This window comes from Mustela lutreola, chromosome 8 (genome assembly GCF_030435805.1).
Source record: "Mustela lutreola isolate mMusLut2 chromosome 8, mMusLut2.pri, whole genome shotgun sequence".
Taxonomy (NCBI): domain Eukaryota; kingdom Metazoa; phylum Chordata; class Mammalia; order Carnivora; family Mustelidae; genus Mustela; species Mustela lutreola.
Window position 1 is genome coordinate 141,646,900 of NC_081297.1, and position 27,909 is coordinate 141,674,808.

General features: G+C 51.0%; 1 protein-coding gene across 11 annotated transcripts in view; it reads right to left on the reverse strand.

Moving 5' to 3' along the window:
• Positions 1-91: 91 nt before the first annotated feature.
• The window catches only part of PLA2G6 (phospholipase A2 group VI), a 60,811-nt gene continuing 32,993 nt past the window's right edge, over positions 92-27,909 (reverse strand). For 7 of the 11 annotated variants that reach the window (XM_059186954.1, XM_059186949.1, XM_059186952.1 and 4 more), the window contains 11 exons: positions 26,930-27,112; positions 23,139-23,247; positions 21,649-21,810; positions 19,726-19,804; positions 17,233-17,396; positions 15,467-15,617; positions 3,851-3,987; positions 3,304-3,458; positions 2,032-2,199; positions 1,063-1,136; positions 92-880 (listed from right to left, as the gene is read on the reverse strand). In XM_059186954.1, the coding sequence (XP_059042937.1) occupies positions 736-880; positions 1,063-1,136; positions 2,032-2,199; positions 3,304-3,458; positions 3,851-3,987; positions 15,467-15,617; positions 17,233-17,396; positions 19,726-19,804; positions 21,649-21,810; positions 23,139-23,247; positions 26,930-27,112 (1,527 nt within the window). In that variant the 3' untranslated portion in view covers positions 92-735. Of the gene's footprint in view, positions 903-1,062; positions 1,137-2,031; positions 2,200-3,303; positions 3,559-3,850; positions 3,988-15,466; positions 15,618-17,232; positions 17,397-19,725; positions 19,805-21,648; positions 21,811-23,138; positions 23,248-26,929; positions 27,113-27,909 lie in introns of those variants that run through there. The other 4 variants (XM_059186948.1, XM_059186950.1, XM_059186951.1 and 1 more) reach the window with 4 other exon arrangements.

The window sequence follows — 27,909 nt, forward strand, 5'->3', positions numbered from 1 at the left end:
CATGGCAGTCAGGCTGAAGGGAGCTGGAGGGTGGGGTGGGGGGGACAGGGGGCGGATGGGAGCACTCATGGCACGGCACACATAACACAGGTGAACCGGAATCAAACCGTTTATTTCCAGTGGAGACGCCCTGGAGCCCCGCCCCCTTATGCACCACTTCGGGTTGGAAGGAATGGCTGAGGTTACAGGAGTGACCTTTGAGAGCCGAGGAGAGCTCCGGGGTGGGGCAGCTTGGAGGGGTGCAGGTGGCTGGGTGTGTGCTGAGGGGCAAAGTCAGATGCAGAATCCCGCTCCTGGAGCCCAGGATTCCCCTGCTGATGAGTGGGTCACAGCCTGTTTCTCTGACCGCAGTCCCCTCCAGGGAAGAGGGCAGAGGGCGGAGGGCGGAAGGGGTCTTGATGGGGAATGGGTAAGATCCCCTTAGTGTCTAAATCAGCAGGGCTCGGGGCTCAAGGGTCAGTTGTCCTTGGCTGGCAGGGAGAGGGCCCAGAGTGAGGCTCGAGGATTTCTAAGCCTAGAATGACAACAGGTGCCAGAAGGTGGGGATAGTGGGGTCAGGCCCTTGGGACCAGCCTCAGGCAAGAAGCCCAGCGCCCTCTGAGACCTGGTCTGGTCTGCAGACGCGGAGCCACCCTGGCCCTGTTCTGCCCAGTGGCACACCGGGTGGGCATCACCCGGCCTCTTCATCAGGGGCTGGGTGGCTGTGATGACGTGGGGGTAGCTGGGAGCCCAGCCTCACGGTGAGAGCAGCAGCTGCACGAGCTTCTGAAACTCTTCCCGATGCTCGTGGATATAAACCTCAGTCTCCCACAAAGCGTTGACCAGCACTGCGTCGCTGACCTCGTCCAGCATGATGTCTGTCCCCAGCTGGGGGTTCAATCTGTCTGGGTCAAGGAGGAGGGCTGACCCCCGGAGGCTTGGCTTGGGTGGGGGACAGGAGTGAGGACCGGGGTGGGCTCGGGGTGCAGAGCAGCCGCGTGGGGAAAGGGGAAGTGGGCACAGAGGGCTGGGTCTGGCCAGGCTGGGGCAGGAGGCGGGGGCTGCTGCCGGCGGAGTCCTCACCTGAAGTACTGGATGTCAACCATCTCGCACCAGGCCCGGGCCCGGTCCACAGCCCGCCCATCCGGATCCGTGCACTGGCAAGAAGGGGTCTCTGTGAGCGTTCAGCACACACTATACCCCAAATCACTGCCCGGGGATCCCCAGGCTCTAGTCTGGCTTAGCCACCCCACCCCCAGCAGAGTCCCCCTGCCTGGGCTGCGGTGACTGTCCCAGCTGTGGAACACAGGGGCGCGGGCGGCTCAGCAGCCCCTGACTGCAGGGGGAGAGGAGCAGGGGCTGAGTGGACAGGCCTCTGCATCCCGCCCCCTGCGGCTTGTGTCCCATGGCATATTCTGGGCTTCCACATGGGGCCGTGTTCAAAGAAAGGGCTTCATGGTTAAAAAACGCCGAAAGCAGGACGCCTGGGTGGCTCATTGGGTTAAAGCCTCTGCCTTCGGCTCAGGTCATGATCCCAGGGTTCTGGGATCAAGCCCCACATCGGGCTCTCTGCTCTGCAGGGAGTCTGCTTCCTCCTCTCTCTATGCTTGCCTCTCTGCCTACTTGTGGTCTCTGTCTGTCGAACAAATAAATAAAATATTAAAAAAAAAAAAAAAAAAAGGGGCGCCTGGGTGGCTCAGTGGGTTACAGCCTCTGCCTTCGGCTCAGGTCATGATCTCAGGGTCCTGGGATCGAGCCCCGCGTCGGGCTCTATGCTCATCAGGGAGCCTGCTTCCCCCCCTCTCTCTCTGCCTGCGTCTCTGCCTTCTTGTGATCTCTGTCAAATAAATAAATAAAATCTTAAAAAAAAAAAAAAAAAACAAACGCCGAAAGCCCCAGGGGTAGGTGGTCACTACGGGCCAACACTGAGATGGAATCGGGGACCCCCTCACCTCAGCGGGCTGAAGACCTTCAACAGAGCCTTCCTGACACCCAGGGTCCCAGAGACTGAGACCCAGAGGCCAGTGGAGCTGGGGAGCAGCCCGTACTCACACAGTCCACCACCATCTTGCCCAGTTCCTTGGCCCCAAAAACAGTCTTGGCCAGTTCCCAGGGATTGCTGGGACGGAATACATCCACACAGGTCACGGGCACCTGTGGGGACTTCCCAGTCCCCAGAGAGACCACGATGGAGAGCTTCTTCACCTTGTTGCGCTGACCCTGTTGGGGACAGGACAGGGGTAGTTGGAGGCGATCTTCCCGCCGGCAGACCCTTCCCCAGGTGGCAGGGGCAGAGTCTGTCCTGTCCCCTCCTTTGCTCCACAACAAGCTCCAACATGCTGGGCACCTCGGCAAGTTCCCCCTCCCGGTGGGGCTCATCCACCATAGGAGGCCACTCAGGTGATGAAGACCCTTCCCAGTCCGAATCTTGGAGTCCCTCCTCCTCCAGGAAGCCTGCCCTGCCCTGTCTGGCCCCTAGAGGGTGCCTGCCTCTGTGACCGCTGCTCCTGCTGTGTCACCCAGCGGCTGCATCTGGGGCTCCCTGATGACCACGGTGAGAACCGCAGCCAGCAAGGCTCTGGCACCCTAGGGGTAGGCAGCGTCCTATACATTTTACAGAAAAGCACGCAGGTACCTCATGCCGGTCCCCACGCTGGTACCATCATACCCCACACAGTGGCTGGAGTGAAACACAGGCAGAGGCAGGACCCTAACCCTGCAGCCAGAGCCCTAAGCCTACATCCCGGCGCTGATGCTAACACGCATGGGCCTTGCCCCACCTCTGCGCTAAAAGCTCCTCCGGCCAAGGGCTACTTCTGTTCCTTGGGATCACCGACTCAGCACTGTCTGCCCCCGGAGGCCTCTTGCAGGGGCCCTTTCTGAGCGCCCTGGTCTCTTAGCAGAGGCGGTCCTGCTCCAGGACTCCCGCACAGCCCTCCACCACAGCACCCGAAACCCCTGGGGCGGCATTCACAGTCTCCCCACACGAGCTCCCCAAGGGCAAGCATGTGTCCCCAGGCTCGCAGAGTGGCCAGCACTGATGTTGGCATGTCCTGGTGTGCCCGCCACCCTCCCTCCTAGGCGCCCCTCACCACTCATACCAGATTGGGCCTCAGAGTCCCTCTGATTAGCTCAGAGCTCCGGGCCATCACCCATCGTGCGGGTTCAAGTGTGAGACAGAGCTGTTGTCCCACGCACCAAATCAACAGGCGTAAGAATCAAAGCCACGTGCTCTCCTAGCAGGCAATCCTTTGCAAGATTTGCTCAAAGAGATCAGCTCCCGCAGCCGGTCATGTCCAGCCCCCTCGAGCTGGAGGCTCTCACCTTGCGGATCATGTCCTGGTTGTACTCATGGATCTCGGTCATGGCATCCAGCGTGGGGTTGTTGGCCAGCAGTCCGCCGTCCAGGAAGCGCCCATTGGGCCGGAAGTAGGTGGGGGCTGCCCCACTGCTCCGGGCAGCCCGCCACACCAGCTGCTCTGGGGGGTGGGGTGAGGGAAGACGGTGGCCCAGTGGCACCAGGGGACTGGTACGAAACCCACGCGCTGCAGAGCTCCGTGTGCGTGTGGGTCTGTGGGTCTGCAGGGAGAGGGAGAGGCTGGGAACTCTTCAGAAGCACGACCCACAGTTCGTGCCCTCTAGCCCTGCTGTCCGTTGGAAGGCAGGGTACAAGGTGGGACCTCCCGGGGACTCCTTTAGCCTGCCCGAGGCAGGAGAGCCCCCCAGTTCTGCCTGCCCTCAGCGACAGACTCAGGGCAGTGGCTGGGATGCTTGGGCCAGGGGGACCCCGGGAGCAAGCTTACGACTCCAACCCTCCACCCGGCAGCCCCTTAGGCTTGTTTCCTGCAGATACATCAGACATGGTTTTAACCTGAGGGCTGAGTTGGAGGCTTGAGGTTAATATTCTGGCTGAATCGAGGCTCCCGTACAGACTCTGGAGCATCATAATTCCGAAAGAGGTGGAGTTCAGCAGGTTGCCGATCAGACAGCGTCCCTGTCAGCATCACCCTGGATAGGAACAGGGAGAAGGACAGCTGGTCACCAACTTGGCCACCCCTGAAAATCCAAGCTGGCAAGTTTCATCCACATCACCAAAGGCATCATCCTTACACCCAGCGATCCTGCCCCTGGGAGTTCATCCTAAGACATGCTTGTGCGCGCAGAAGATGGGCAGACGCGAAGTTATTAACAGGTCTGTTCAAGCAAACTGCTGGAAACAGCAGAAATGTCCATCAGCGGGATGTTTCAATGGCTCCTCTACCCCAGGGGGTCTGTGTCACTGTGGGATGACCGAGGAAGCAGTTTATGTACAGATGGGCAGTGAGCCCCGAGGTTTATGGTCAAGTGCAAAAAGTAAGGTTTAGGATAGTATGTGTAGTATTATTTAAAAACAAAATAATATTATTTAAAAACAAAATAGGTATCACCATACTGAGGTACCTATTTGCTTGGTCAGAAGGACCCATGAGCGGAACCTAGGAAACAGTGAGGGGCCTCTGGGGCACGGGACAGCTTGGTGGCTGCAGCCCCCAGACAGCAGTGGGAGGAGGCTTTTCACCATGGCACCTTTGATTCCTCATCAGTGTTTCACAATATGAGCCTGTAACCTATTAGAGAAGACTCCCTCTTATCTCAAAAGACAAAAAATCCTTAAATACTGCAAGAAATGGGGACTGGCACAGCCCCCTTGGAAGCTAATATCTACTAAGATCTTACAAATCTCTGAGAATTTCATCTGAGAATTCCATTTTGGAAAATCTATCCCTAAGGAAGAATCTGAGCTATAGTAAGAGCTCCTTTTCTTTTGTTTTTTTAAAGATTTTATTTATTTATTTGACAGAGAAAGACACGAGAGAGGGAACACAGGCAGGGGGAGTAGGGGAGGGAGAAGCAGGCTTCCTGCCAAGCAAGGAGCCCAATGTGGGGCTTGATCCCAGGACCCCAGGATCATGACCTGAGCCGAAGGTAGATGCTCAATGACTGAGCCACCCAGGCACCCCTACAATAAGAGCTTCTTGTATAAGCTATTCAGTACAACGTAATTTATTACAGTAAAAAATGAACCGATCTAAATGGTAACAATAGAGGGGTGCCCAGCTGGCTCAGTCTGAAGAGCATGTGACTCTTGATCTCAGGGTTGTGAGTTCGAGCCCCACATTGCTTACAGTGATTACTAAAAAATAAATAAATAAACTTCACAAAATAAATAAATGGTACCAATAGAATGGGTAAGTAAGTAAAATGTTTTGCACCTATTCCAAATTATACTAGCTGACTAATAAAGAAAAATATATTTGTTAAATTGTAAAGAAAAATATACATGAAAGGGGACAAAATCTACTTCTGCATAGGAAAAAAAAATAGCTTTCCATTTCTGGGAACACTGTGGAAAGCTTATCTGAACAACTTCCCCACTGAACAAAAAATAAAATGCTGGAAAAAATATTTTGAAAAATCTCTCCTCAAAATACAGAAGACCGGGGGTGCTGGGGTGGCTCAGTTGGTTAGGTGTCTGACTCTTGATTTCAGCTTAGGTCATGATTTCGGGCTCATGAGATCAAGCTCCACATTGGGCTCTATGCTCAGTGGAGGTCTGTTTGAGATTCTCTCTCTCCCTGTCCCTCAGCTCCTACCCCCTGCACTCTTTCACTCTCTCAAATGAATAAATAAAATCTTTTAAAAAGGGGGGATGCCTGGGTGGCTCAGTCAGTTAAGTGTCCAACTCTTGATTTCAGTTCAGCTCATGATCTTGGGGTTATGAGACCGAGCCCCGCATCAGACTCCATGCTCAGTGTGGGGTCTACTTGGGATTTTCTCTCTCCCTCTAAATACATAAATAAATAAAATCTAAACAAAGCAAAACATACACACACACACACACACACACACACACACACACACACACACAAACACAGAAGACCTAACAAGATAGAAAGAAAGTAACCCAGGGAAGCTCGGCGGATGAGCAAGAACCCAGAGAGGTAAGTGGGGCCCAGACCCAGGCTTGACCTGAGGCAGTTGCAAACATAGTAAACCTGAGCTTCAGTATTGATGCTCTCATGGAGCCAGGGGGACAAAAGTCAAAAGCCCAGGATCCCACATTAGGGTGGGATCCCAAAGGACTACACTCTTGGAATAAGAGTAAACCAGAAATAAACATGCCCCTCCCTCACCCCGAGGCTATGAGGAAAGTTACTTTGGCATTGGATAAAGGAGAGAGAGCAGAAAAAAAAAAACCCTGAAAATGTATAACCATAAGCTAACCTTTGGTAATCTAAATTTGTATCACCTGTGGGGGACGTCCCCAAACCTTCATGCCAAGAATTCAGGTATAGGGGCCCTAGATGGCAGGGTACCTAGGTACCTGGAAGAGACAACACAAAACACTCTGGAGGAAGATACTCTCATCCTAGACCTCAAAGAATCTGCACATATTATTTTTCAATACTAAAGAACACCACACAGTTCAAAGGCAGTGGGAGAGGAGGTGTAGTACATGATGAAATAAAATCATAAATGAAAACCAGTATAAACCAACATAAAACAGCAAAACAAACACTGCAGATATTTGAGTCCTTAAACAAAGATTATAAAACAAGCGATGCTTACAATATTAAGACATCAAAGCTAAGATTATAAAACAAGATATGTTTACAATATTAAGACATCAAAGGCCAGTGTGATAGTATCTTCAGGGAATAGGAAACTATAACTAATGACCTAGAAGATTTGAAGAAGAACCAGAGTATTGCTAGAAATTAAAAAGTAAAAAGCAATGAATTTTAAAAATCAATGGATGGGTTAAGTGGAAAATTAGATAAGGCTAAAGAGAGAATTTATGAATTGGAAAATAGGTAAGAAGAAATTTGTCTACAAGGCAACAGAGAGAGATAAAATGTTAGAATATACAAGAGAAGTTACAAGACATGGAAGACAGAAAAGGTCTAGCATATGTTTAACTAGAGTTCCAAAAGGAGAGGAGAGAGAAAACTCAGAAGAGGCAAAGGTTGAAGGGATAACAACTCAGGTTTCCAGAACTTAAGAAAGGCAAAATCCAAAGATTCAAAACTAAAAAATCCCATGCAGGATAAACTGGAAACACCTGCTATCTAGATATATCATAGTATAATGGTAGAACACTAAAAGCAAACACATCAATAAAAACATCCAGAGAAAAAAAGATCAATTACTTTCAAAGGAGTAACAGACTGAAACTGACTTTCCAAAGCTAAAAGATGATAGAATGATACCTTGCATGTTCCCGAAGAAAATCATCAGTCTAGAATTCTATACCCAGCAAGAATCAGAAGAAAATAAAACCATTTTCAAACAATTCTGCTGGCAGAGAATTCACCACCAGTAGTCCCTCTCTAAGGAAAAGTCAAAAGACTATATTTCAGGCAGAAGAAAAGTGGAAATCTGAGATGCAAGGAAGATGGCAGAACAAAGAAGTAAGAGACATCTACCCGCACACATATACACATGCATAGACACACACAGCCAACTGTATGCTGGAGGCAGCTCATACTGGCTTGTAAGAACCTATTGCTAAATCCCATAAGGTGGTTGTTAAAGTGCTGGTAACTTGAAATTGGCCATGGTGGGAGTATTTAAACCATGGGACTTAGTGAACACTATAAATCAGGGCTTCTTCCCCCAGAGATCTGTCTCCCCAGCATACTAATGGACAAATCTAAATGAAAACAAACTTTGAAAGATAATAATAATGTCTTATGAGCTTAAAAAAAACAAGACAGACTTAAAATCAGGAAAACACCTATAGATATGATGGAATTAAATTATTTTAAAAGGCTTGATTATCTGAGGGAAGGCTAATGGTATCAATTAAATTTAGGCTTTCATAAGTTAAGCATGCACTACAGGAAAAAGAAATGAGTGCACAAATTTCAAACCATGGGGGAAAATATAATGATCAAAATTATTCAGTAATTCTAAGGCACCTGAGTGGCTCAGTCATTAAGTGTCTGCCTTCAGCTCAGGCTATGATCCTGGGGTCCTGGGATAGAGCCCCATGTTGGGCTCCTTGCTCAGCAGGGAGCCTGCTTCTTCCTCTCCACCTGCCATTTCCCCACTTGTGCTCGCTCTCTTTGTGTCACATAAATAAATAAATAATAACATAAATTTAAAAATCTTAAGAAAATAAATAATAAATAAACAAATAAAACATAAGGACTCAAGAAGGCTGAATTAAAGGGTGAATACAGATACACCATACAAATACAACCAAAGAAAGCTAGTGTCTCTGTGTGTTGGTATCATGATAAAATGGGCTTTAAAGCAAAAAGCATTCCTAGAGATAAAAACAGCTATATCATAATAATAAAGGATCGCAGTCCTTTAAAGAAAAGAAAAATATATAACAACTTAAATATATATGCACTTAATAACATAGTGTCAAAATTGACAGCACTATAGGGCAAAAGGGCAAGTTCCCAGAGTAGAAGATTTCAACATGGCTTCTCAATAATTGGTAAAAGTAGTGAGCAAAGACTTCTTAAGGGTATGGCAGAACTGGAAATCTTAAACAATATTCCTAGCCAATATGACTTAATCCACTGTGGAGAACTTGCACTCAATGCAAAATATATTCTTTTAAATTAGATGTGGGACATTTATAAGAATTGATTGTAGAGAAGTCCACAAACCAAGTCTCAACACATTTTGAAGGACTAAAATCATACAGGCATGTCCTCTAGCCACAAAGCAATTAATAAGAAAAATATAACTAGAGAATTCCCTAGATTTAGAAATTGAGAAATGTATTTTTAAGAAACTATGGTTAAGAAATTATAATGATGGGGCATCCAGGCAACTCAGTTGTGGGAAGCCACGCAGAAGCTTGAGATATGAGCCAAACCAGGCCCTGACTTGCGCCTTCCTGACATTAAGGGATTAAGCAACCTCAGCAATGGAAAGGTTGAGTAGCACTGAGAAAGGGTCTGTGCTATGAGTCTCATGATCACCTATGTGACTACCCATTGGGGTTTATCAGGAAGAGGACAATGCAGGCCTAAGTCATCAATCCATGCCTGGACCTTGCTGTTCTTGCATGGGCCATAAAATGCACCTGGCACCCTTCTTCAGTCCCTTCATCAATAGGGAACTTATCTATAAGCAAGCAACATGCTGGCGTCAGGATGTCTGTGTGTTTAACCTAAGGGAACTGGTAAACAAGAACCTGGAGAAACTATTTTTGGTATGTGTGGGCAGTTAGTCTCCCCTAAGTGTTTCTGCTTTCTATATAATCATGCACACTTTGTAATAAAGTTGGCACTGCTTGGACATCATCCACCGTGTCCCTCCTGTCCCCATCTCTTTACATCTTGTCTTCGTCTCACCATCCTCTTACCCTCTCGACCCTAGTTGTGTTGTCGCGCTGGCCGCGACACTCAGTCAGTTAAGTGTCTACCTTCAGCTCAGGTCATGATCCCCAGGCCTTGGGATCAAGCCCCACATCCAGCTCCCTGCTCAGCAGGGAGCCTGTTTCTCCCTCTGCCTGTGCCTGCCACTCCCCCTGCTTGTGCTCTCTCTCTCTCTCTGTCAAGTAAATAAACTTTTAAAATAAATATCTTTTAAAGTTTTAAATAAAATAAAATTTTAAAAATATATAATGAAAATTAGGAAGCATTATGAACAAAGCAATCATACACATGCTTATGGGGTATCATTAAAACAATTCTTAGAGGGGTGCCTGGCTGGCTCAGTCAGAGATTGTGCAATTCTTGATCTTGGGGTTGTGAGTCTAAGCTCCACATTGGGTGTAGAGTTTACTAAAAATAAAGAAACTTAAAAAAAAAAAACCTAGTTCTTAGGGAAAAGTGTTTAAACTTATACATACAACCCTATATACACATATATTATACAACAGAAGGTTAAAAATCAATGAGCATCATTGATTTTAAGAAGTTAAGAAAAAAACAGCTAAATAAACCCCAAAAAAGTACAAGAAGGATAAAAACAAAAGAAGTAAGTGAAACAGAAAACAAACACACAACAGAGAGCCAATAAATAGCTAAGAGCTGGTTTTCTGGAAGATTAATCCAACAGAAAAGCCTGTAGCAGGACTGGTAAAGAAGGTGTGCATAATTTGGGTTGAAGGAGGCATCACAACAGATCCTGCAGACATTAAAAAGATAATAAAGAGAACATTTTGAACACTCTATGCCAATCCACTTGAAGAGCTGAGAAACTTGACATGTCCCTAGAAAAACCCCCAAACCAACTCAAAAAGACATTTAGAAATTCTAAATAGTCTCATATGATCGTTAAAGAAGTTAACTCCACCATCAAAAATCTTCCTTCAAGCAAATCCCAGGCCTTGATCACTCCACAGGCAAATTCTACCAAGTATTCAAGGAAGAAGCAAAGTGTTTATTTTACTAACTCTTCCAAAAAAATAGAAAGCGGAAACATTCCCTCAAAATCAAAACCCAGCAACCCTCAAACAGGGAAAAAAATGGGTCCAACTCACCCAAGAATGTGGATGCAAAAATCTAAACAAAATTATTAGCTTGGTGGGGCCCCTCAGAATTCTCTCTGTAAAAGGCACCGGGAATTGAAAGCAGGAACCAGGAAAGGGACCTGTGCACCCCTGTGAACAGCAGCGTCATCAACAAGTCAAAAGATGGAAACAACCAAAACGTCCACCCGTGGATGAACAGGCAATGTGGTGTATCCATACAATGGTGTGTTGTTCAGCCTTGACCAGGAAGGAAACTCTTGACACGTGTTCCAACATGGACGAACGTCAAGGACACTATGTTCAGTGAGAGGGACCGGCCGCAAAAGGACAGATATTATATGGTCCCCTTCCAGGGTGTCCCTAGAGTAGTCAAAATTCTAGAGAGAGAAAGTAGAATGGCAGTTGCCAGGGCCTGGGGATGCTGGGAATGGAGAGGTGTTTCATGGAACAGAGTTCTAGATTTGCAGGATGAAAAGTTTGCGGGGGCAAAAAAAGTTTGGGAAGTCAGCTGCGTACCAGTGTGAAGGTACTTACCACTTCCTCAACTGTACCTAAGACGGTTTCGATGGTTAATTTTTATGTTACATCTATTTTACAATTAAACATGGTCAAAGAAATAAATAAATGCTATCTCTAAAAATGTATAATTTACAGTAGCCCAAAACCCATGAAGAACATGAAGAGATAAAAACTACCACTGTGGGGTGCCTGGGTGGCTCAGTGGGTTAAGCCTCTGCCTACAGCTCAGGTTATGATCCCAGGGTCCTGGGATCGAGCCCCGCATAGGGCTCTCTGCTCAGCAGGGAGCCTGTTTCCCCCCTCTCTCTGCCTGCCTCTTTGCCTACTTGTGATCTCTCTCTCCATCAAATAAATAAAAACTACCACTGTGTAAGACCTCTATAGAAAGAAGCATAAATCTGCACTGAGAATTTTTTTTTTTAAGATTTTATTTTTTTGTTTGAGAGAGAGAGAGAGACAGTGAGAGAGGGAACACAGCAGGGGGTGTGGGAGAGGAGAAGCGGACTTCCCACTGAGCAGGGAGCCAGAGGCAGGCTTGATCCCAGGACTTAACGACTGAGCCACCAGCCCTGTACTGAGAAACTTTTTAAACCAGTGGAGTGTTTTACTATATTCTCTCATTGGGAAGCTCAGCGTTTTCAGAGGCCACTTCCCCCGCCCCCCTACGTAAGTGTACAGATTCAGTGTAATCTTTACCAAAGCACCAGTAGGATTTGATTTTCTATAGAACTGGGCGATCTGATGCTACCATTTACCTGGAAGCACAAACAGCTGCAAGTAATCTTGGTACAGCACCATGCGTGCCAGGTGCTTGCTTGCTTTCTGCTTTCTTAAAAAATATTTTCAAAATATTATTTAAAAAATAATATTAAACATTTTAAAAATATTTTTAAAATATTCTTTCTGCTTTTTAAAATTTTTTTTAAAATTTTAAAAATTTATTAAAAATAAAATTTTAAATTTAAAAAATAAATTTAAATTAAAAAAATAAAAAATTAATAAAAAAACAATTTAAGATATCTCTACACCCAATGTGGGACTCACACACACGACCCCAAGATGAAGAGTCACACACTTCTCTGACCGAGCCAGCTTCAGGTGCTCCACCAGGTGCTTTCTAAATATTAACTTTTTGGGGTGCCTGGGTGGCTCTGTCAGCTAAGCGGCTGATTCCAAGGTCCTAGGATCGAGTCCCGCATCCGGCTCCTTGCTCAGCAGGGAGGCTGCTTCTCCCTCTGTGTGCCGCTTCTTCTGTCTGGGCTCTCTCCCTCTCTGACCAATAAAATCTTTAAAAATAAATAAATAAATAAATAAATAAATAAATATTAACTTTTCTCCGCCTCATGAAAACCCTAGGAGGCAGGTAGTGTGCTATTCTCATTTTTGAGAAGAGGAAACTTCAGGGCACTCAGTCTTAATCACTTCTCTAGGACGCGTCCAAGAAGAGCCGGGACACCCTTGAAGACGGACCAGGTGGGAGGCTCTGCTGTCCGAGATATTGGGACTCGCCATAAAGCGGAGGGACAGAGCCAGCCCATAGAACAGAACACAGAAACTGCTGAGCGGACCTGCAGAGAAAGAGAGACCTCTTCACGGAGGAGGCTGGGGAAACTGTTACACATGTGGAAAACATGAAATTGGGGTTCCCCGATCCGAAAACCAATTCTAGGCTGATGAAGACCTAAACTGTGAAAGGCAGATCCAGAGAGATTGCTGGTCTGATGGGAAGATCACTTCCTGCCCCAAGATAAGGGAGGGTTCTTGAACAAACATAAAAAGCGCAAACCATACAAACAAACAAACAAACAAAAAGAAAAAACAAAAAAGGAAAAAGAAAAACATTTATAAATTCTGCTACATTAAGAACATCCATTCATCAACAAAACACTGTAAAGAGAATGAAAAGACAAGCCATGGGGGCGCCTGGGTGGCTCAGTGGGTTAAGCCGCTGCCTTCGGCTCAGGTCATGATCTCAGGGTCCTGGGATCGAGTCCCGCATCGGGCTCTCTGCTCAGCAGGGAGCCTGCTTCCTTCTCTCTCTCTCTCTCTCTCTCTCTGCCTGCCTCTCAGTGTACTTGCAATTTCTCTCTGTCAAATAAATAAATAAAATCTTTAAAAAAAAAAAAAAAAGAAAAGAAAAAAGAAAAGACAAGCCATGGAATAGTAGGAAGGTTTTAAAATCTGTATATCCATCAAAGGACTTGTTTTCAGGATATAAAAAGATCATTAAGAAGCCTCTTGGGGTGCCTGGGAGGCTCAGTGGGTTAAGCCTCCGACTCTTGACTTCCGCTCAGGTCATGATCGTGGGGTCCTGTGATTGAGCCCTGAGTGGGGCTCTGTGCTCAGTGGAGAGTTTGCTTGAGATTCTCTCCTCCCTCTGCCCCTCACCCTTGCTCTCTCTCTCTCTAAATAAGTGAATCCCCCCCAAAAAGGAGGCTCAACCCCTCGGGGGGGTTGTGGGTTCGAACTGCACGTTGGGTGTAGAGATTACTTTAAAATCTAATACGTACAAAAATAAATGCTTTTAACCCCCAAATCCCACAATCTAATTTTATGAAAAATAGACAAAACACTTGAATAGTAACTTTACAAAAGAAGAAATGCAAACCACCTTTAAAACATATAGAAAGGGGGTGTCTGGGTGGCTCAATTGTTAAGCGTCTACCTTTGGCTCAGGTCATGATCCCAGAGTCCCGGGATCGAGCCCCACATCGGGCTCCCTCTGCTTGGTGGAAAGCCCGTTTCTCCCTCCTCACCCCCCCTACTTGTGTTCCCTCTCTGGCTGTGTCTCTCTGTCAAATAAATAAATAATACCTTTAAAAAATTTTAAAAAGGGGCGACTGGGTGGCTCAGTGGGTTAAAGCCTCTGCCTTCGGCTCAGGTCATGATGCCAGGGTCCTGGGATTGAGCCCCGTATTGGGCTCTCTGCTCAGCAGGGAGCCTGCTTCCTCCTCTCTCTTTGTGCCTGCCTCTCTGCCTACTTGTGATCTCTGTCAAATAAATAAATAAAATCTTAAAAAAAAAAAACCACATATAGAAAGGTAGGGGCGCCTGGGTGGCTCAGTCAGTTAAGCATCGACTCTTGATTTCAGGTCAAGTCACGATCTCAGGGTCGTTAAATTGAATCCTGCCTCCGGCTTACTCTGGGGGTAAAGTCTGCTTGAGAGTCTCTCTCCCTCTGCCCCTCCCCACCTCAAGAAAGAAAGAACAGAGAGAAGAGAGGGGAGGAGGGGAGAGGAAAAAGTAAAGCAGAAAAGGGAAGAAGGAAGGGAGGGAAAAAGGAAATTTAGGAAACCCACAGAGTAGAAAAAGAAAAGAAAAGGAAGGAAGAAAATTTAGGAAATCCAGTTCACACCAGTTGGGACAGCAGCACCCCCGGGGGGCAGGACAGGAGCTAAGGGGCTGGGGACGTGCTCAATGGGCTTTGGGACTTGGCTGGTGGTTATGTGGGTGTTTGCTTTGTAATTATTCACTGAACTGATTTATGTGCTGTTCTAAATGTATGTTCTATTTCACCATTTAAGAGAGACAAAATGTCCAGGATAAAATACATAAAAATGTTTTAAAAACATTATCTTTTGGTTTCTACCACATGAATAATATGTTCTTCCTTTTTATTTTTACTTTTTTGTGTATTTTTCCAATTTTTCTTCAAAGACTATGCATTATTCTTAAATGAAAAAAAGAAGAAGAAGAAGAAAAGGAAGGAAGGAAGGGAAAAAAGAAAAACGGAAAAAGCTTTATTATGAAAAGAAATACTCCCTCGCTCACACATCACCACCTCCAGGGAGCCCCCCCGGACCACCTCGCCCTCAGTCCTCAGGCCCCTGTCAGCTCATGAACACTTCTCAGTGCCCTGCTCTGGGGCAGATGCTGGGGCTGCAGAGAAACAAGGCAGCCACATTCCTGCCTCAGGGAGCTCAAGAGTCTGGCCAGTGACAGACACAGGCACGAGACAGACAAGAGAGCCCTCCCAGGCTGGGCAGCATGACAAAGACGTAGCATTACTGTAGGCTCTTCTGGAACTCCTCAAACACCTGCAGCCATGCATGGCTGTCATTTTCCAGGTCATTTATTTCCCAACCAGACTGCAAATGGCTCACCGGCCTTTCTACCTGGCGGTGACCCCCTTCAACCGCCCCCCCACACACACACATGTACACACACGTGCGCATATGTACACACACACACAATGCCTGGGGCACAGCCTCACTCGGCAAAAGGTCCCAGGTGTGTGATGGACAAGAAGCGACCCCCTCTGACCCAGGGATGTGCCATCACGGTGGGAAAACAGCAGCCCCGGGTCGGGGGTGTCCTACAACAGAATTCTCCAGAAGCCCGCGGCCCACTTGGGAAGGAGTTATCAGGCCCCCCCAGCCCCCCGCCACTTTCACCAGACCGGGGCAGGGAACCCTCTGCTCCCCCAGAACAGCGGGAGGGCTGCCCAGCTGGGGCCACAGCCACAGCCTTCCTCCTGAGGCTTACTTGGGTTTCTTGACGTCGGTCATCTTGGTGTGCTCCCCAAACTCGCGCTTCAGGAACTCCTCCAGGGGCCCCGACTCGTAGGGCCGCGAGCCCCGGAACACCTCATCCTTCATGCGAAAGTACACACCCCGCATGTAGGCCATGGACTTGCCTAGAACAAGGAGGGGGAGACACGAGGGTCCTGCTCCGACAGCCGCAGGGAGGGAGGCCAGTCAGGGCTCCTGGGCCTCTCCTCGGCCACTTCCCACAGAGGCTGAAATCCCCTTCAGAGCCCCAAGGCTCTGCACTTAATTCTGTAGCCACGATTTTGTATTTTGCTTAAAGAAGAGCCCTGAAAGTGTAAGCGTTTATAAATCTAATCTAGACCAACCCCAGCTGGCTCAGAAGAGAAGGACCAACCCTGTCCTGTGGGCCTCTGAGGACAGGCAGGGTCAAAGGGGACAGGCTGCTCCTCTCTGGGGCCGGGGCTGAGGAGAGCTGGGTGTCTGCTCTTACGAGAGGATGAACTAGGTGACTTCTCAAATCCTATCCACAGTCCCCCCGGAGTCTGAAGAAGGAATGACCCTTTCTGGAGGAGGCCAGGACCTCCGCCCCCAGACCTCACATCCCACTGGGCAGACAGATCCAAGAGAGCTTTTCTCTCGTGGAAGGCAGGAACTGGAAACCAGAGAGGGGATGTGGGGCCCCGGAGGCCCGGGGACGGGGGTCTCAGCACATTGCCGATGGACAGACTGCAGACTGGACCATCCCAGAGCCCCACGGGACTCTGCTCCCAGCCGCCTTCCGACCTGGCTGCCTCATGCCCCCAACACCCTGAACTGCGGGGCCATGGGCTCCTCACACAGTGAACACCCAGATGCCTGCGGCTCCCCCATGGGACGGGGGCTCCCTAGCAGCGGGGGGGTGGGGCAAGCTCTTGTCTCAGCCCCTCGACGCCATTGCCCAGCACAGGCCTGGCCTGGGGGCAGGAGGGTCCTCTCCCTGCGCCTTCAGACCTGGGCAGGGGGTGCACTGGAGAGTCTAGGGCAGGGATAGCAGGTCAGGGAGGCTGAGGCAGAGGACCGTTCTTGCCTGGGCAGTAGCTGGCTCTGGGAGGACCCTTCTCTGGCAGCCTCAAGCAGCCTAGAGAGCTCCACAAAGGGAACTACCTAGAAGACGGTCAGGAAAGCGAGGCCCCTCTGTCACCTCTGCAAAGTTGTGATGCGTGGGGGCCCTGTGGCCCTGGAAAGTGCTGGGCTGGGTGTCTAGGGAGCTGTCCTAGCCCCCCCAACCCCACAGGGCTGGTTACGTGACTCTGAGGCACCCCTCTCCCCCCGCGGCCTGGATTTCCCTGTGGGTGAAGGCAGCATGCTGACTGGGACTCTGGCTTTCTTGGACTCCGTGGCTCATCCTTCCCGAGACCACCCACTGCCTCCGCCCTCAGACTGGTTTTCCTTACTCCCAGCACTTCCCAGGCCCTGTGGGGCCTGCCTCACCAGGTTATCAGGGAGAATGGTAGAGGAGACGGATGTGAAACTGCTTCGTACATGGAAAGGCTCGTTCTATCCCCCATGGAGGGCAGGGCACCCAGGCCCAGCCCCAGCCCCAGCCCTTCTCTTTCCAGCCTTGCACCCAATGCCCTCAGCCTCCCCCACAAAGGGCTTTCAGGGCCTCCCCTCCCCAGCAACCCTCTTTGCAAGGCTCTGAAACGAAACTGAGCACCATTTGAGGGCAGATCTCAACCACCACCCCCAGCCCTGCCCCTGCCGCCAGGGGCCTGCCCTCACTGTGCAGAATGGCCAGGGCCAGGATGCCCCCCGTGCTGGTCCCTGCCACCCAGTCAAAGAGATCCTTGGTGGCGACGCCCGAGGCCTTCTCAATGGCGATGAGGAGCTGGATGATGACGAGGCCCTTCACGCCCCCTCCGTCCAGGCAGAGCAGGTGGTCGTGGCTGTGGAGGGGACAGCAGTGGGAGAGAAGAGGGTCCCGTTACCGCCCAGCACTCTATGGGCCTGCGTCCCTGAGCATCTGTGAGCGCGGAAAGATAAGGCCCCATAGAGCTCGCTCGCTACTGGGGCCTTTTGGGGTGGAGAAGCAGGGGCACAATCAGTAAAGGAGTAAACATACAGTATCTCAGGAGGGGAAAAAGTGCAACTAGCAATAAGGAAAGGGGCCAGGTACCACCTCAGCAGACGCTGGGTCTGTCCCTCCCACTTGGTTTTGGTCAGGTCTGGATTTCCAGGCCTGCCCTGCAGCAGGTGCCTAAGTAAAGTCTGTTTGAATCAGACAAGTCTAGGGGAGAGGGCTGGTACCCAGCAGCGGCCAGGAATGCTGATGGAGAGGGTGAGGGCCGTCCTCCCAGTGGGCGGGGCAGGGGAGGAGGGGGACAGGAAGAGGGACCGTCTGTCTGTACACCAGGAGCTGTGAGGTCCTTTTCCCAGCATGAATTCACAGAAACATCCCAAACCCCTTTGAGGCATGCACTCCCTGCTCCCCCAGTGCACATCTGTGAAGGAACGAAGCTCAGAGGTGAGGTGACCCTCCGGAGTCCCAAGATTGGGAACTGCTACGGCCGGGTCCCCAACTGGGGTCTGCTGACTCCAGAGTGCTCGGTCACATGCCCTGACACGTCTCCCATGGCCCAGCGGTGCCCAGTTCCCGGCCCTGAGGAAGGCTGTCACGGTCTATGCTCAGACCAGGAAGCTTCCTTCTGGTCTCCTCATCCTTCTGTCTCGGCTTAAAAGTCCCTGCCGAGAGAAGCCTGCTCTGAGGCCCTCAGTTCCCCCAGCTCAGCCTGTTCCTCTTCAACCACTCTCTCTGTGGGGAGCACTCCTGGCTTCCATAAGCATTTCCGGTTTCTTCTGCACTGCCCCCCCAGATGGGCTGGAAGCTCCCTCCACGCAAGGCTGCATGTCTAGGGAACTCGGGAGCCACCTAGTAGACAGCTGGGAGATGGGGACCAGGCTGGCCTAACTCTAGGGTCCCGTCTTCCTGGACCAGCTGCCCGGCCCTACAGCAAGCCCAGAGGGTGGCAGGGGAGGCTGGGCTGTCACTGGAGGCCCAAGCAGACATGTGAGGGACCCTTCTAAGGATGTAGGGCTTACATCAGAGACATCGGCCCAGATGGAGCACGGCGGAGCGACGTGACCCATAGCTCCGCATGGGGAGGTCCCTCCAGGGGCGTCCTGATTCTCTCCTCAGTCCCGCCCGCAAGGAGGGTGCTCCGGCTGGGGCTAACTACCCTGGTCCTGCCAGAGAATCTGCCTTCTCTCCTCTTATGGGCCAGAACAGGTCGGTCCTCCTGCTGGTACCTTCCTTGGCCCCCACGCAGGTGTGTGCACATGTATATGCATGTACATGTGCCGCCGGGAGGCGCGGTGGCAGGAACCTCTAGAGTGTGGATGGGGCAGGGGCGCCTCCAGGGCACATGTCACAGGGCAGCCTTGGAAAGGAGTGCGACCTACCAAGGGTGAGCCAACCCTTCAGGCAAGGAGAGGTAGAGTCACCTGTCTGCCACGGCAGGAAGGGCGTGAGCTCCAAAGACCCAGGCTCGAGTCTGCTCTGATGCTCACTGTGTGAGCCAGAGGTCGCTTCACCTCTCAGGACTCAGGTCCCTCACGTGCAGAACAAGGGTCCCAATCCCTCCCCAGGCAGGCTGTTGGGAGCATGGAACAGTAAGAGCCAGAGAACAAGAAAGCAACTCTATTATGGAAAGGAGAAGAGAGAGCGAGCGAGCACAGTTGATCCCAAGCACGTCCGTGCCAGAAACTTGCCGCGCGTGGCAGACAATTTCTGAGCCCCAGGGACTATCCTCAAGGACCAAGGCCTCTGCTCCTTGTGCCCATCTCCCAGGCCTGCCTCCAAGAATGGGCCTGTGTACAGCAGGTGGGAGAAGCCGGCCCATCCACGAGCTCCATGGGGGGAAGCAGGCTAAGGGACACGGTGGAACCAGGGGAAACAGGCCAAGGGACATGGTGGAACCAGGGGAAACAGGCTCAGCATCACAGAGGGGATCTGGGAGACCTTCCCCAACAAATTGGGACAAGGGCAAGAGGGAACGGACAGGAGTGCTGCCACCTCCATCGTGTGACCCCTGCGCCCACATGGTCACTGACGAAAGAGCAGACCCAGGCTCTCTGAAGAGCTGGTCCCTTCTCTGTGAACTACAGAGGATGCACACTACGTCACAGGGAACCTGGTGGGGAGCAGCCGAAAGCCCCAGCCCGCTGGAGGGCACCAGGCAGAGCGGTGAACGCACGGTCTCCCCCCCCTCCACTTACGTTCGCTTCTCATCCCTCATGGAGCTGAGGATGAAGGCCGGCTTCCGGGACCGGGAGATGTGTACGATGTCTTGCAGTTCTGGGAAGCACAGGGTAGGGTGGGCCAGAGCCCCACAGGGCCAGGCTCCCACCATCCCATGGGTGCAGAGAGCAGCTCTGGGGCTATGCCCTCCCCCAATTGCCCCCAGCAGGAGCACCTGCCTCCAGCCACTGGGAAGGGGTCTGTGTCCCAGGACCCAGGTAAGCCAGAGGCCACCAGCCCCTTGGGGTGAACTGGGCTAGAACGTGGAGGGGAGCCCACGGCTCTGGGAAGGGCCCCAGGCCACCTGGCCAGCTCCAGACTCTCCTTGACGCCATCCTCCCAAAGCCCCGAAGCCCAAGCACCCCGCCATGCCCCATGCTTCTCAGTTCCCGAAGCATTTTCTCATGCATTGGGCAAGTGTAGCTGCTGACATCCATCATCACCAGAATCCTTATCCCCAATTTCCAGAGGAGGCTCAAGGAGCTTAATGGGACTGACTCGTCCAAAGTTCATGTAGCCGAAAGGGCTGAGTCTGGACATTCCTTGAGGATGAGTCCACGGTGAAGTGAGATAACCAACCGCTCTCCAGATGCTGCTCATCCTGATCCCAGGTCTAGAAACTTCAGCAGCCTCTCAGATCAGCCACACCCACCACTCCCTCTGTTCTGCTCTGCGCCCCAATCCCCCACCCCCACCCCCACCCCCAGACGGACTGCCTGCCCTCCTGCCTGGCCCGGCACTGCCATGCCATCTGGCTTCCAACAGGCCCTCCCCATCCCTGTGCAGAGTCTAGAAGCAGCAAAGTAGGAATGCAGGCTGCAAGGCAGGATGCCCCCCCTTCACCAGGGCCTGTGGCCAGAGGGTGGGCGAGATGAGCAGGACAGACTGGCCAGGAGAGGCAGTGGACAGAGTGCCAGGGAGAGGGCAGAAAGGCTGGCTGCATGCATCTGGCCTGCAGCTGGGAAAGAGAGGGAACTAGAGCTACAGTGAGCCCGGGGCTCGGCAGGCTCACCAGCCCCTAGAGGCCCGGAGCATTACCCATCTGATGCCGCGCCCCAGGCCCACCATCCCGCCTGGCTTGGGTGACGGCCTGCCTGTAAAAGTGAGAGGTAAAGATGGTGTGGGGGTGGGGGAGAAGGGCCTGGGTGGGGATGGGCAGGGGAGGAGAGGGGCCAGGCCACACGCACCGACTGTGGCTGTGGGCTCTGCCTCGCCTGACTCCAGGGTAGGCTGGGCTATACTGGCTAACGGTGCTGGTGTCTGCTTCCACAGCAAGGTGGGAAGAAGAAAGCTGGCTTGCCAAGGATTGGTTTCTGACTGCCCTGTTCAGGGGACACTACTCTCAAATGATCTTGGGCCCTGGTTGGGCCAGCCCACAGAAAGCCCAGAGGATGGACCCCATCTCCTTGGGAGCCATCTCCATGGGCACCAAGGACACAAAGGGGCAAAGGCAGGTTGCCTGGCCATGTTTAAAGGCCTGTAGGTCACCAAAGGGGCCAGCAGGGGACACGCAGGCCCCAGGCCTGACAGAATGCACAGTGTGGCAGAAACACTCCTCACTGGAACCATGAAAGCAACCTCCCTTGTGGGTGCCCTGGGGATGCCCAGACCTGAGACGGTGTCCAGGGCACTCTCTCAGGAGACATGGACTGTGGGCCAACAGCCAGGGACGCCACCACCACCTCCCACCCAGGGCCCTGGGCTCCATCGGTCGCTGGTTGCCTCCAGAGGCTGACAGATCCTGCCCCATCGTTCCTTGCTCCCTTAAACCACTTCTACCCTAGACCCTATTTCCTTGAGATCAAGACTGCTCTGATCCCAGCACCTGTGGACCAGCTGGAGAGGACCGGAGTGTGGCGGAGTGGGGCCAGGTTGGGGGGTGGGGGTCGGGGGAGGCCTACCTAGGTTGTTTAAGCTGATCGGTGGGGGCTGAGATCTTTCCAGGGAGAAGGAGTGATGTGTTGTAGTGGAGCTCTGCTCCGAGGGGGCCTCTTGGGTGAGTGGGAGACTGTAGTTGGCCCCTATGGTTCTCAGCAGAGTTAAGAGCGTCTTCCTGGTGACAACTAGTCAGGGTTTGGGGAGGGGGGAATTGCACAGGATCACAAATGATGTCAATATGCAAGTGAGAGGCCCTTCTTTTCCACACCAGGCCCCCTCTCTCATCTACCAGGTGGCCTGGGTATGTGGGGGAACTGGGTGTGGGCAGGAGGTGTGGCGGGGGCTGACTCCAGTCTGTTATAAAGAGCTTCCTGGGGTCTGGGAAGGCACGGAGGTCAACCACAGAATATGGAAGTCCAGTCCGAGTACTTCGGGCCACAGAATATGCCCAGTTTGAGTATTTGGGGCCCCCCTTACCCTTCACTTTCAGTCAAGAAACCAGGACTCCAGGGGTGCCTAGGTGGCTCAGTGGGTGAAGCATCTGCCTTTGGCTCAGGTCATGATCCCAGGGTTCTGGGATCGAGCCCCATGCCCTGCCATGCTGGAGTCCCTGTTCAGCAGGGACTCTGTTTCTCCCTCTCCCTCGACCCCTCTCCCTGGCTCCCACTTGCTCGCTCTTTTTTAAATAAATAAATAAAATCTTAAAAAACAAAACAAAAAAAAGAAAACAAGATTGGGCTTAATTATATCTAATAAAAATTATCTTATAAACCTAATTTAAAAAGAAAGGAAACAGGACTCCTGCCTCTATGTTCAGCAGGTCTCAAAACCGCTGAACGAAGGGTCCCTTCCAGAACTCAAAACAGACCGCGCAGCCTGGAGGCATTTACCCTCCTCCTAGCACGCACATGCGCACTGGCACCCTAGCAGCTACACACCCACAGCAACATCCCCAACTCCCCATAAGCCCCTGGAGGAGACCCAGACTTCTGTGGAGAATGATCTGCTTTTTCCAGCTCTGATGCCAAGGCTCCCCAAGTGAACATGCGGGGCGTGCAGCAAGCCCGTGTGCACTGGGCATGCGCATACCAACCCCCCAACCCCCCCAACCCCCGGCCCCGGTGCCACGCATGCGTCAACCCACGGTTGTTCCTACAAGCGGTCCCGTGGTGAATTCCCAAAGAGCAATTGGCTAAAGACTGCTGTACGTCCCAACCACCTCCCCGGGAGTCCAGGCATCCTGAGGAAGGATGGGGGCCATACAGAAGAGGACACTGTATGGCAAGCCCCCTGTTGGGATCCATCTACTGGTGATGGCCCTTGTTCTTGTGCAAAGAAAGCTTCCCCTCTCAGCCTCCCAGGTGCTCCTGGAAACTCCACGCAGGGAGCAAGGTGGGGAGGGGGTGAGTAGGGATAGGATGCTGGTGCCTGATGGCTGGGACCACCCTCTTCCCCTGGGCATGAATCCACCCACCCACGCGCCCAACTCTGGTCCAGAGTGCAGGGCACTTACGTTTGCTGATCTTGGAAGCTATGAATGCAGGAGTCTCCCCAGAGTCATTGGGGGTGTCCACCTCTGCCCCAAACACAATGAGGGCCTTGATCATCTCCACATTGTCTTTCTGTTGGGGAATGGAGTAAGGGGAAAATGCAACAGCTCAGGGAAAGAAGAGGGAAAGGACGCCAGCCTTTTTCACCTTGCTCATCAACTCGGTGGGCTTCTCATGGGCACGGGAGAAGATGCTGGAACGTTCGGAGCCCCCACCCACTTAATAACCTAGGTAGAAGCTGGAAGTGACTCACTCCCAGTCCCCAGCCCCCCCCCCAGAAACTTCTGGAAGCAAGGCCTTTATGACCCCCACCCCGGGAGCCATGGGGACACTGAAGGGTCAGCTGCTGATCACTATCAGGAGCAGCAGCAAAGGGCAGGCAGGGAAAGGGAAGGCTGTTCTGCCCATCATGTCAAGGGTGTCTTTTATGAGGGGTAACGGAGTACACGTCCTCCCTGATGGCCGTCTTCAAGTGCAGCTTCAACATCAGGAGGCTGGGCAGGGGAGCGCGGGACATGGTTTCCCAAAACAAACCTAATAAGCTGGCCGCCTGGAGACCAGAGCTCTGGTCTCATCACCTCCCTCTTCCTGGGATCAATTTCCTTGCCAAGAAAATGAAGAGTCGTGTCTAGAATACAGCTTTCCAAATGGTGGTCCACGTACATTAGGATTTACACAGTCACAGCTAAGTATGTGTGCTTGAATGGTTAGTTAAGCATTTCTGTTTTCGTTACCTTCTATTGCGTCACTGGTTTACCCCTTTCGGTAGCGATCGAACACTTCCTTCTAAATAAATTTAAGTTTAGAAGCAAACCAACCAACTTAAATGATTAAGGTCATAACTGTAAATGTGGTTCATGAATGTGCCAAAACCCGCGAGGCTCGTCCGCAAGTGGCTACGGTATGGGAAACAAGGGACATTGGCAGTTCTCGAAGAGCGATCTGTGGCCCCTCCGTGAATATGGGAGACCCTCTGGAAGGTTCATGAGCATCCCACTGTTTTCATAGGGGTGCTGCTCTTAATCTCAGGGTCTTGAGTTTGAGCCCCGTATTGGGTGGTAAAGATTACTAAAAAAGATAAGTAAACTTTAAAAAAAAAAAAAGAAAGAAAGAAACCCTGCTTTATAAAAAAAAAAAAACCAAGATGTTCCCTTTTTGCGTTGCGTTGGCTTTTGCACCAATGGTGTAAAAACAGTGATGGATAAAACTGCCCAGGCCTCCACAAGACTGGGGCATCAAACTAATACTTGCCCTGGTTTTCCTTTCTGCCACCCGTTCACAGAAAGAAATCACCCAGTTAATTAAATAGCCAGTTTCCCTTAGGAAATGTCCTTCATTCAGTAAGAATTAATTTTTATTAAATTTTGACACTGTCTACTCTGTGTCATTAGATGGAGAGAAATCAGGACACCTGGGTAGCTCAGTCAGTTAAGTGTCTGCCTTCGGCTCAGGTCATGATGCTAGGGTCTTGAGATCAAGTCCCGCATGGGGCTCCTTGCTCAGCGGGGAGTCTGCTTCTCCCTCTCCCTGACGCTCCCCCTGCTTATGTACTCTCAATCGCTTTCTGACAAATAAAATCTTAAAAAAAAAAAAAAAGATGGAGGGAAAGCATAGGCATTTCTGGGGCATACTAAAGCCCAACCATCATCTTGAGGAAAAGCATGGATGCAATTGTTTGGGTTGTGAGCAGAACCAGCTTTTTTTTCTTGGAACGCCATTTTTACTTGGGATCATGACTGAAGAGCTACATGTGACGGGTCAGCCTTGGGTATGCAGAAGACACGTTCTCAAAATGAATGCAGTGAGCCTGGCACTTCAAGAAAAACGCCCACCGCGTTTTGTGCCAATGATAAAATTCAAGCTCGCAAACAAAAATGGGAATTCCAGAACACTTGTATATGCCATGACGGGCTTGACAGTCTCCCAGAACTGTAAGACTCTTCTGATGAGATCAGTGGGGATATTTATAAACATGGGGTTTCGATCCCGTATAATGAAATGGTTCAACAGTCCTACGCATGCACAGTGAACCAGTATTTTCCAAGGATGACCTGAAATCACACAGGGGTAAAAGATGCAAGGGGAGTGCAAGAGATACCAAGGGAATGAAGTATAATACCGAGATCATTGTGGATCCCACTTGCAACTGACTTGGCAGAAACTAACCCTCCTCCAGTTTAGGTGCAACAGTGAAGAATATTCATGATTCTCTGAGAAGGCGCTACTGTGTATCTTTTTCAACAACCTGTCTATGTGAGCCCAGACTGTCTTCAAACCCAACTTACATTCAACAACACACTGCAACAGAATATATGTAGCAGAAGACAGGAGAATCAACAGTCTTCCCCCATGCCAAGCATTAAAAAGATTCGCAAAAATGTAGAACAAGGGGCAGCTAGGTGGCTCAGTGGGTTAAAGCCTCTGCCTTCGGCTCAGATTGTGATCCCAGAGTCCTGGGATCGAGCCCCACATTGGGCTCTCTGCTCAGCGGGGAGCCTGCTTCCCTTCCTTTCTCTTTGCCTGCCTCTCTGCCTACTTGAGATCTCTGTCAAATAAATAAATAAAATCTTTAAAAAAAACATATAAAATGATGCCAACTCTTTTCGATTATTTTTGGTTTGAGGGAAAAAAAGTTGTTTTTCATGAAAATGTTACTTATTGAGGTTAGACTGTGACTGGTGAATTGTCATTTTTAACTGAATATTTTGGAAACTTCTTATTTTTAATCTTTAATCTGGTAAATATAGATAAAATCCATATCAATGAAAAGTCTTTGGAATCGTCAATATCACTTTTTAAGCATACAATGGAACCACATGGACCCAAAATTTTGAGAACCGATGAGCTAGATAATTCTAAGGGATCATTCAGTGCTGAAAATGGCCACGGTTTTATTTAGGGCTTCCACCTCCCAGACAACAATGTCGCCACACGGTTATGGCCTTTGGTATAAAACAGCATGTCTCTGAGTGTGCCCTCAATCTACATCTTTTAGAGTCCCAGAGGCCTGTCCAGTCCCATCCCTTGGTGATCCGTGGAACGTATGCACGTACACGTGGTACTGCTACAGAATACGAGGTACCGAATACCTACACATGTCAGTGACAAGTGACATTCCCTCCCTGCAATTTGTATGTTCATACTCTGGTTGTCTCTCCACACTGGAGGGGCTTTAAGGGCAGGACCTATGCTCTATAATAAGCCCCAAACTGTGGCGAATCCCTATAGTGAGCCACCAAGATGAGAAGGCAGACCCTGACTTCTGAGAGCTTAGAGTCCCCCTCTAAGGCGTGGACTAGGAGACCAGAATCTCTAAGGAGATAGGAACAATATGTAGATGAGTACTTCCCCTAAGGCTGCAGGACAGGGGGAGAACTGCCATCTCCGGGACATCTCAGGGATGTTCCTGGAGTTACCAAGGGTCTGCCGCTTTCTTCTCTCAACAGCTCTGCCAGGTGGGAGCCGATACCCCGGGTTTCCAGATAAGGACACTGAGGCTGACAGGTGACTTGGCCAAGGCCACGGCAGGTCGCTGAGGCTATACTTCCCCTCTCACCATGCACCTGTCAAATGGGGAGCCCAGGAGCAGGAGGGACTGCGGCGCAGAGGAAGGAGATGATATTTTGGGTTGAGAGGGGGATACGGAAGGTTTCTGAGGGAGAAGGTGGGGTCTTGAGGAAAGATTCCCAGCGGGGGTTGGAGGGGGCACCGCGGGAGGGCAGCCACAGGCAGGTGGGGGCAGACGCAGGCTCACCGACATGGCCAAGTGCAGCGGAGTGTTGCCATGTTCCCCGCGGGCGTCCGCATTGGCCCCGTAGGTCAGCAATGCCATGACGCAGTCGAAGCGGTTGCGCATCACAGCCACGTGCAGGGCCGTGTTCCCTGTGCTGCTGGTGCTGTTCACGTCGCAGCCCCGCTTTAGCAGCATGCGGGCCATCTGCGGGAGACAGGGTTCGTGCTGGAGTGCATGGTGACACCCGGGCACTGCCACCTCCTCCCTGAGACTCCTTCAGGAACTGGACTTCTGGAAAGCTCTAGCCGCAATAACAACTCAGGGGGTGAGCCCCAGTTCTGGGGGTGGCCCTAGACCTTGGCCCATGCTGTCAGCACCCCAGAAGTAGAGGACAAAAGGCTAAAGATATGCTGATTTAAGGGGCTTCTGGGTTCTTTCCTGGAGGTAACAGGACCCCATGCATCTCTGCAAACTCCCAGAATGGCCCCACTCCCTGCGACCATCCCTGGGGTCCTGCAAAGGTCTGACCACTCCCTGGGTCTGGGCAATACACAGCCCTACACGAAGCAGCCCCGGGGAGCCTGGTCTTTGGAGCCCAAACAGTCCAGAGCCCAAAGCTCAACCCCATTTCATCCCCGTCCTCTGAACTTGGTGGGGGGGGGGGGGGTCACCACGCCCCCTGCACCAAGTTTTTCTCTTCTGTGAAAATAGAAATGTAAGTGTCTACTTCACAGAGCAGTGACAATGCACGACAAAACGTACACGGAAGGGCCTGACTTGGTGTCTAGCCACTGGCAGGCAGAAGGTGCCCTACAGAGGTCGGCAATCTCCTCCCTCCCTTGTTTAAGAACAAGCCACAGTCTCGGGGGCACCCAGTGCTCTGCCAAGCTCGGCTTCCAGAGACCTCCATCCTCCCCAGGGAGTGAAGCCTGGCTTAGGGAAGGCCTCTGGGGAGCTGCCCAGCCAAGTCCTCACACCACCTTCTGTCTGAGTTACAAAGA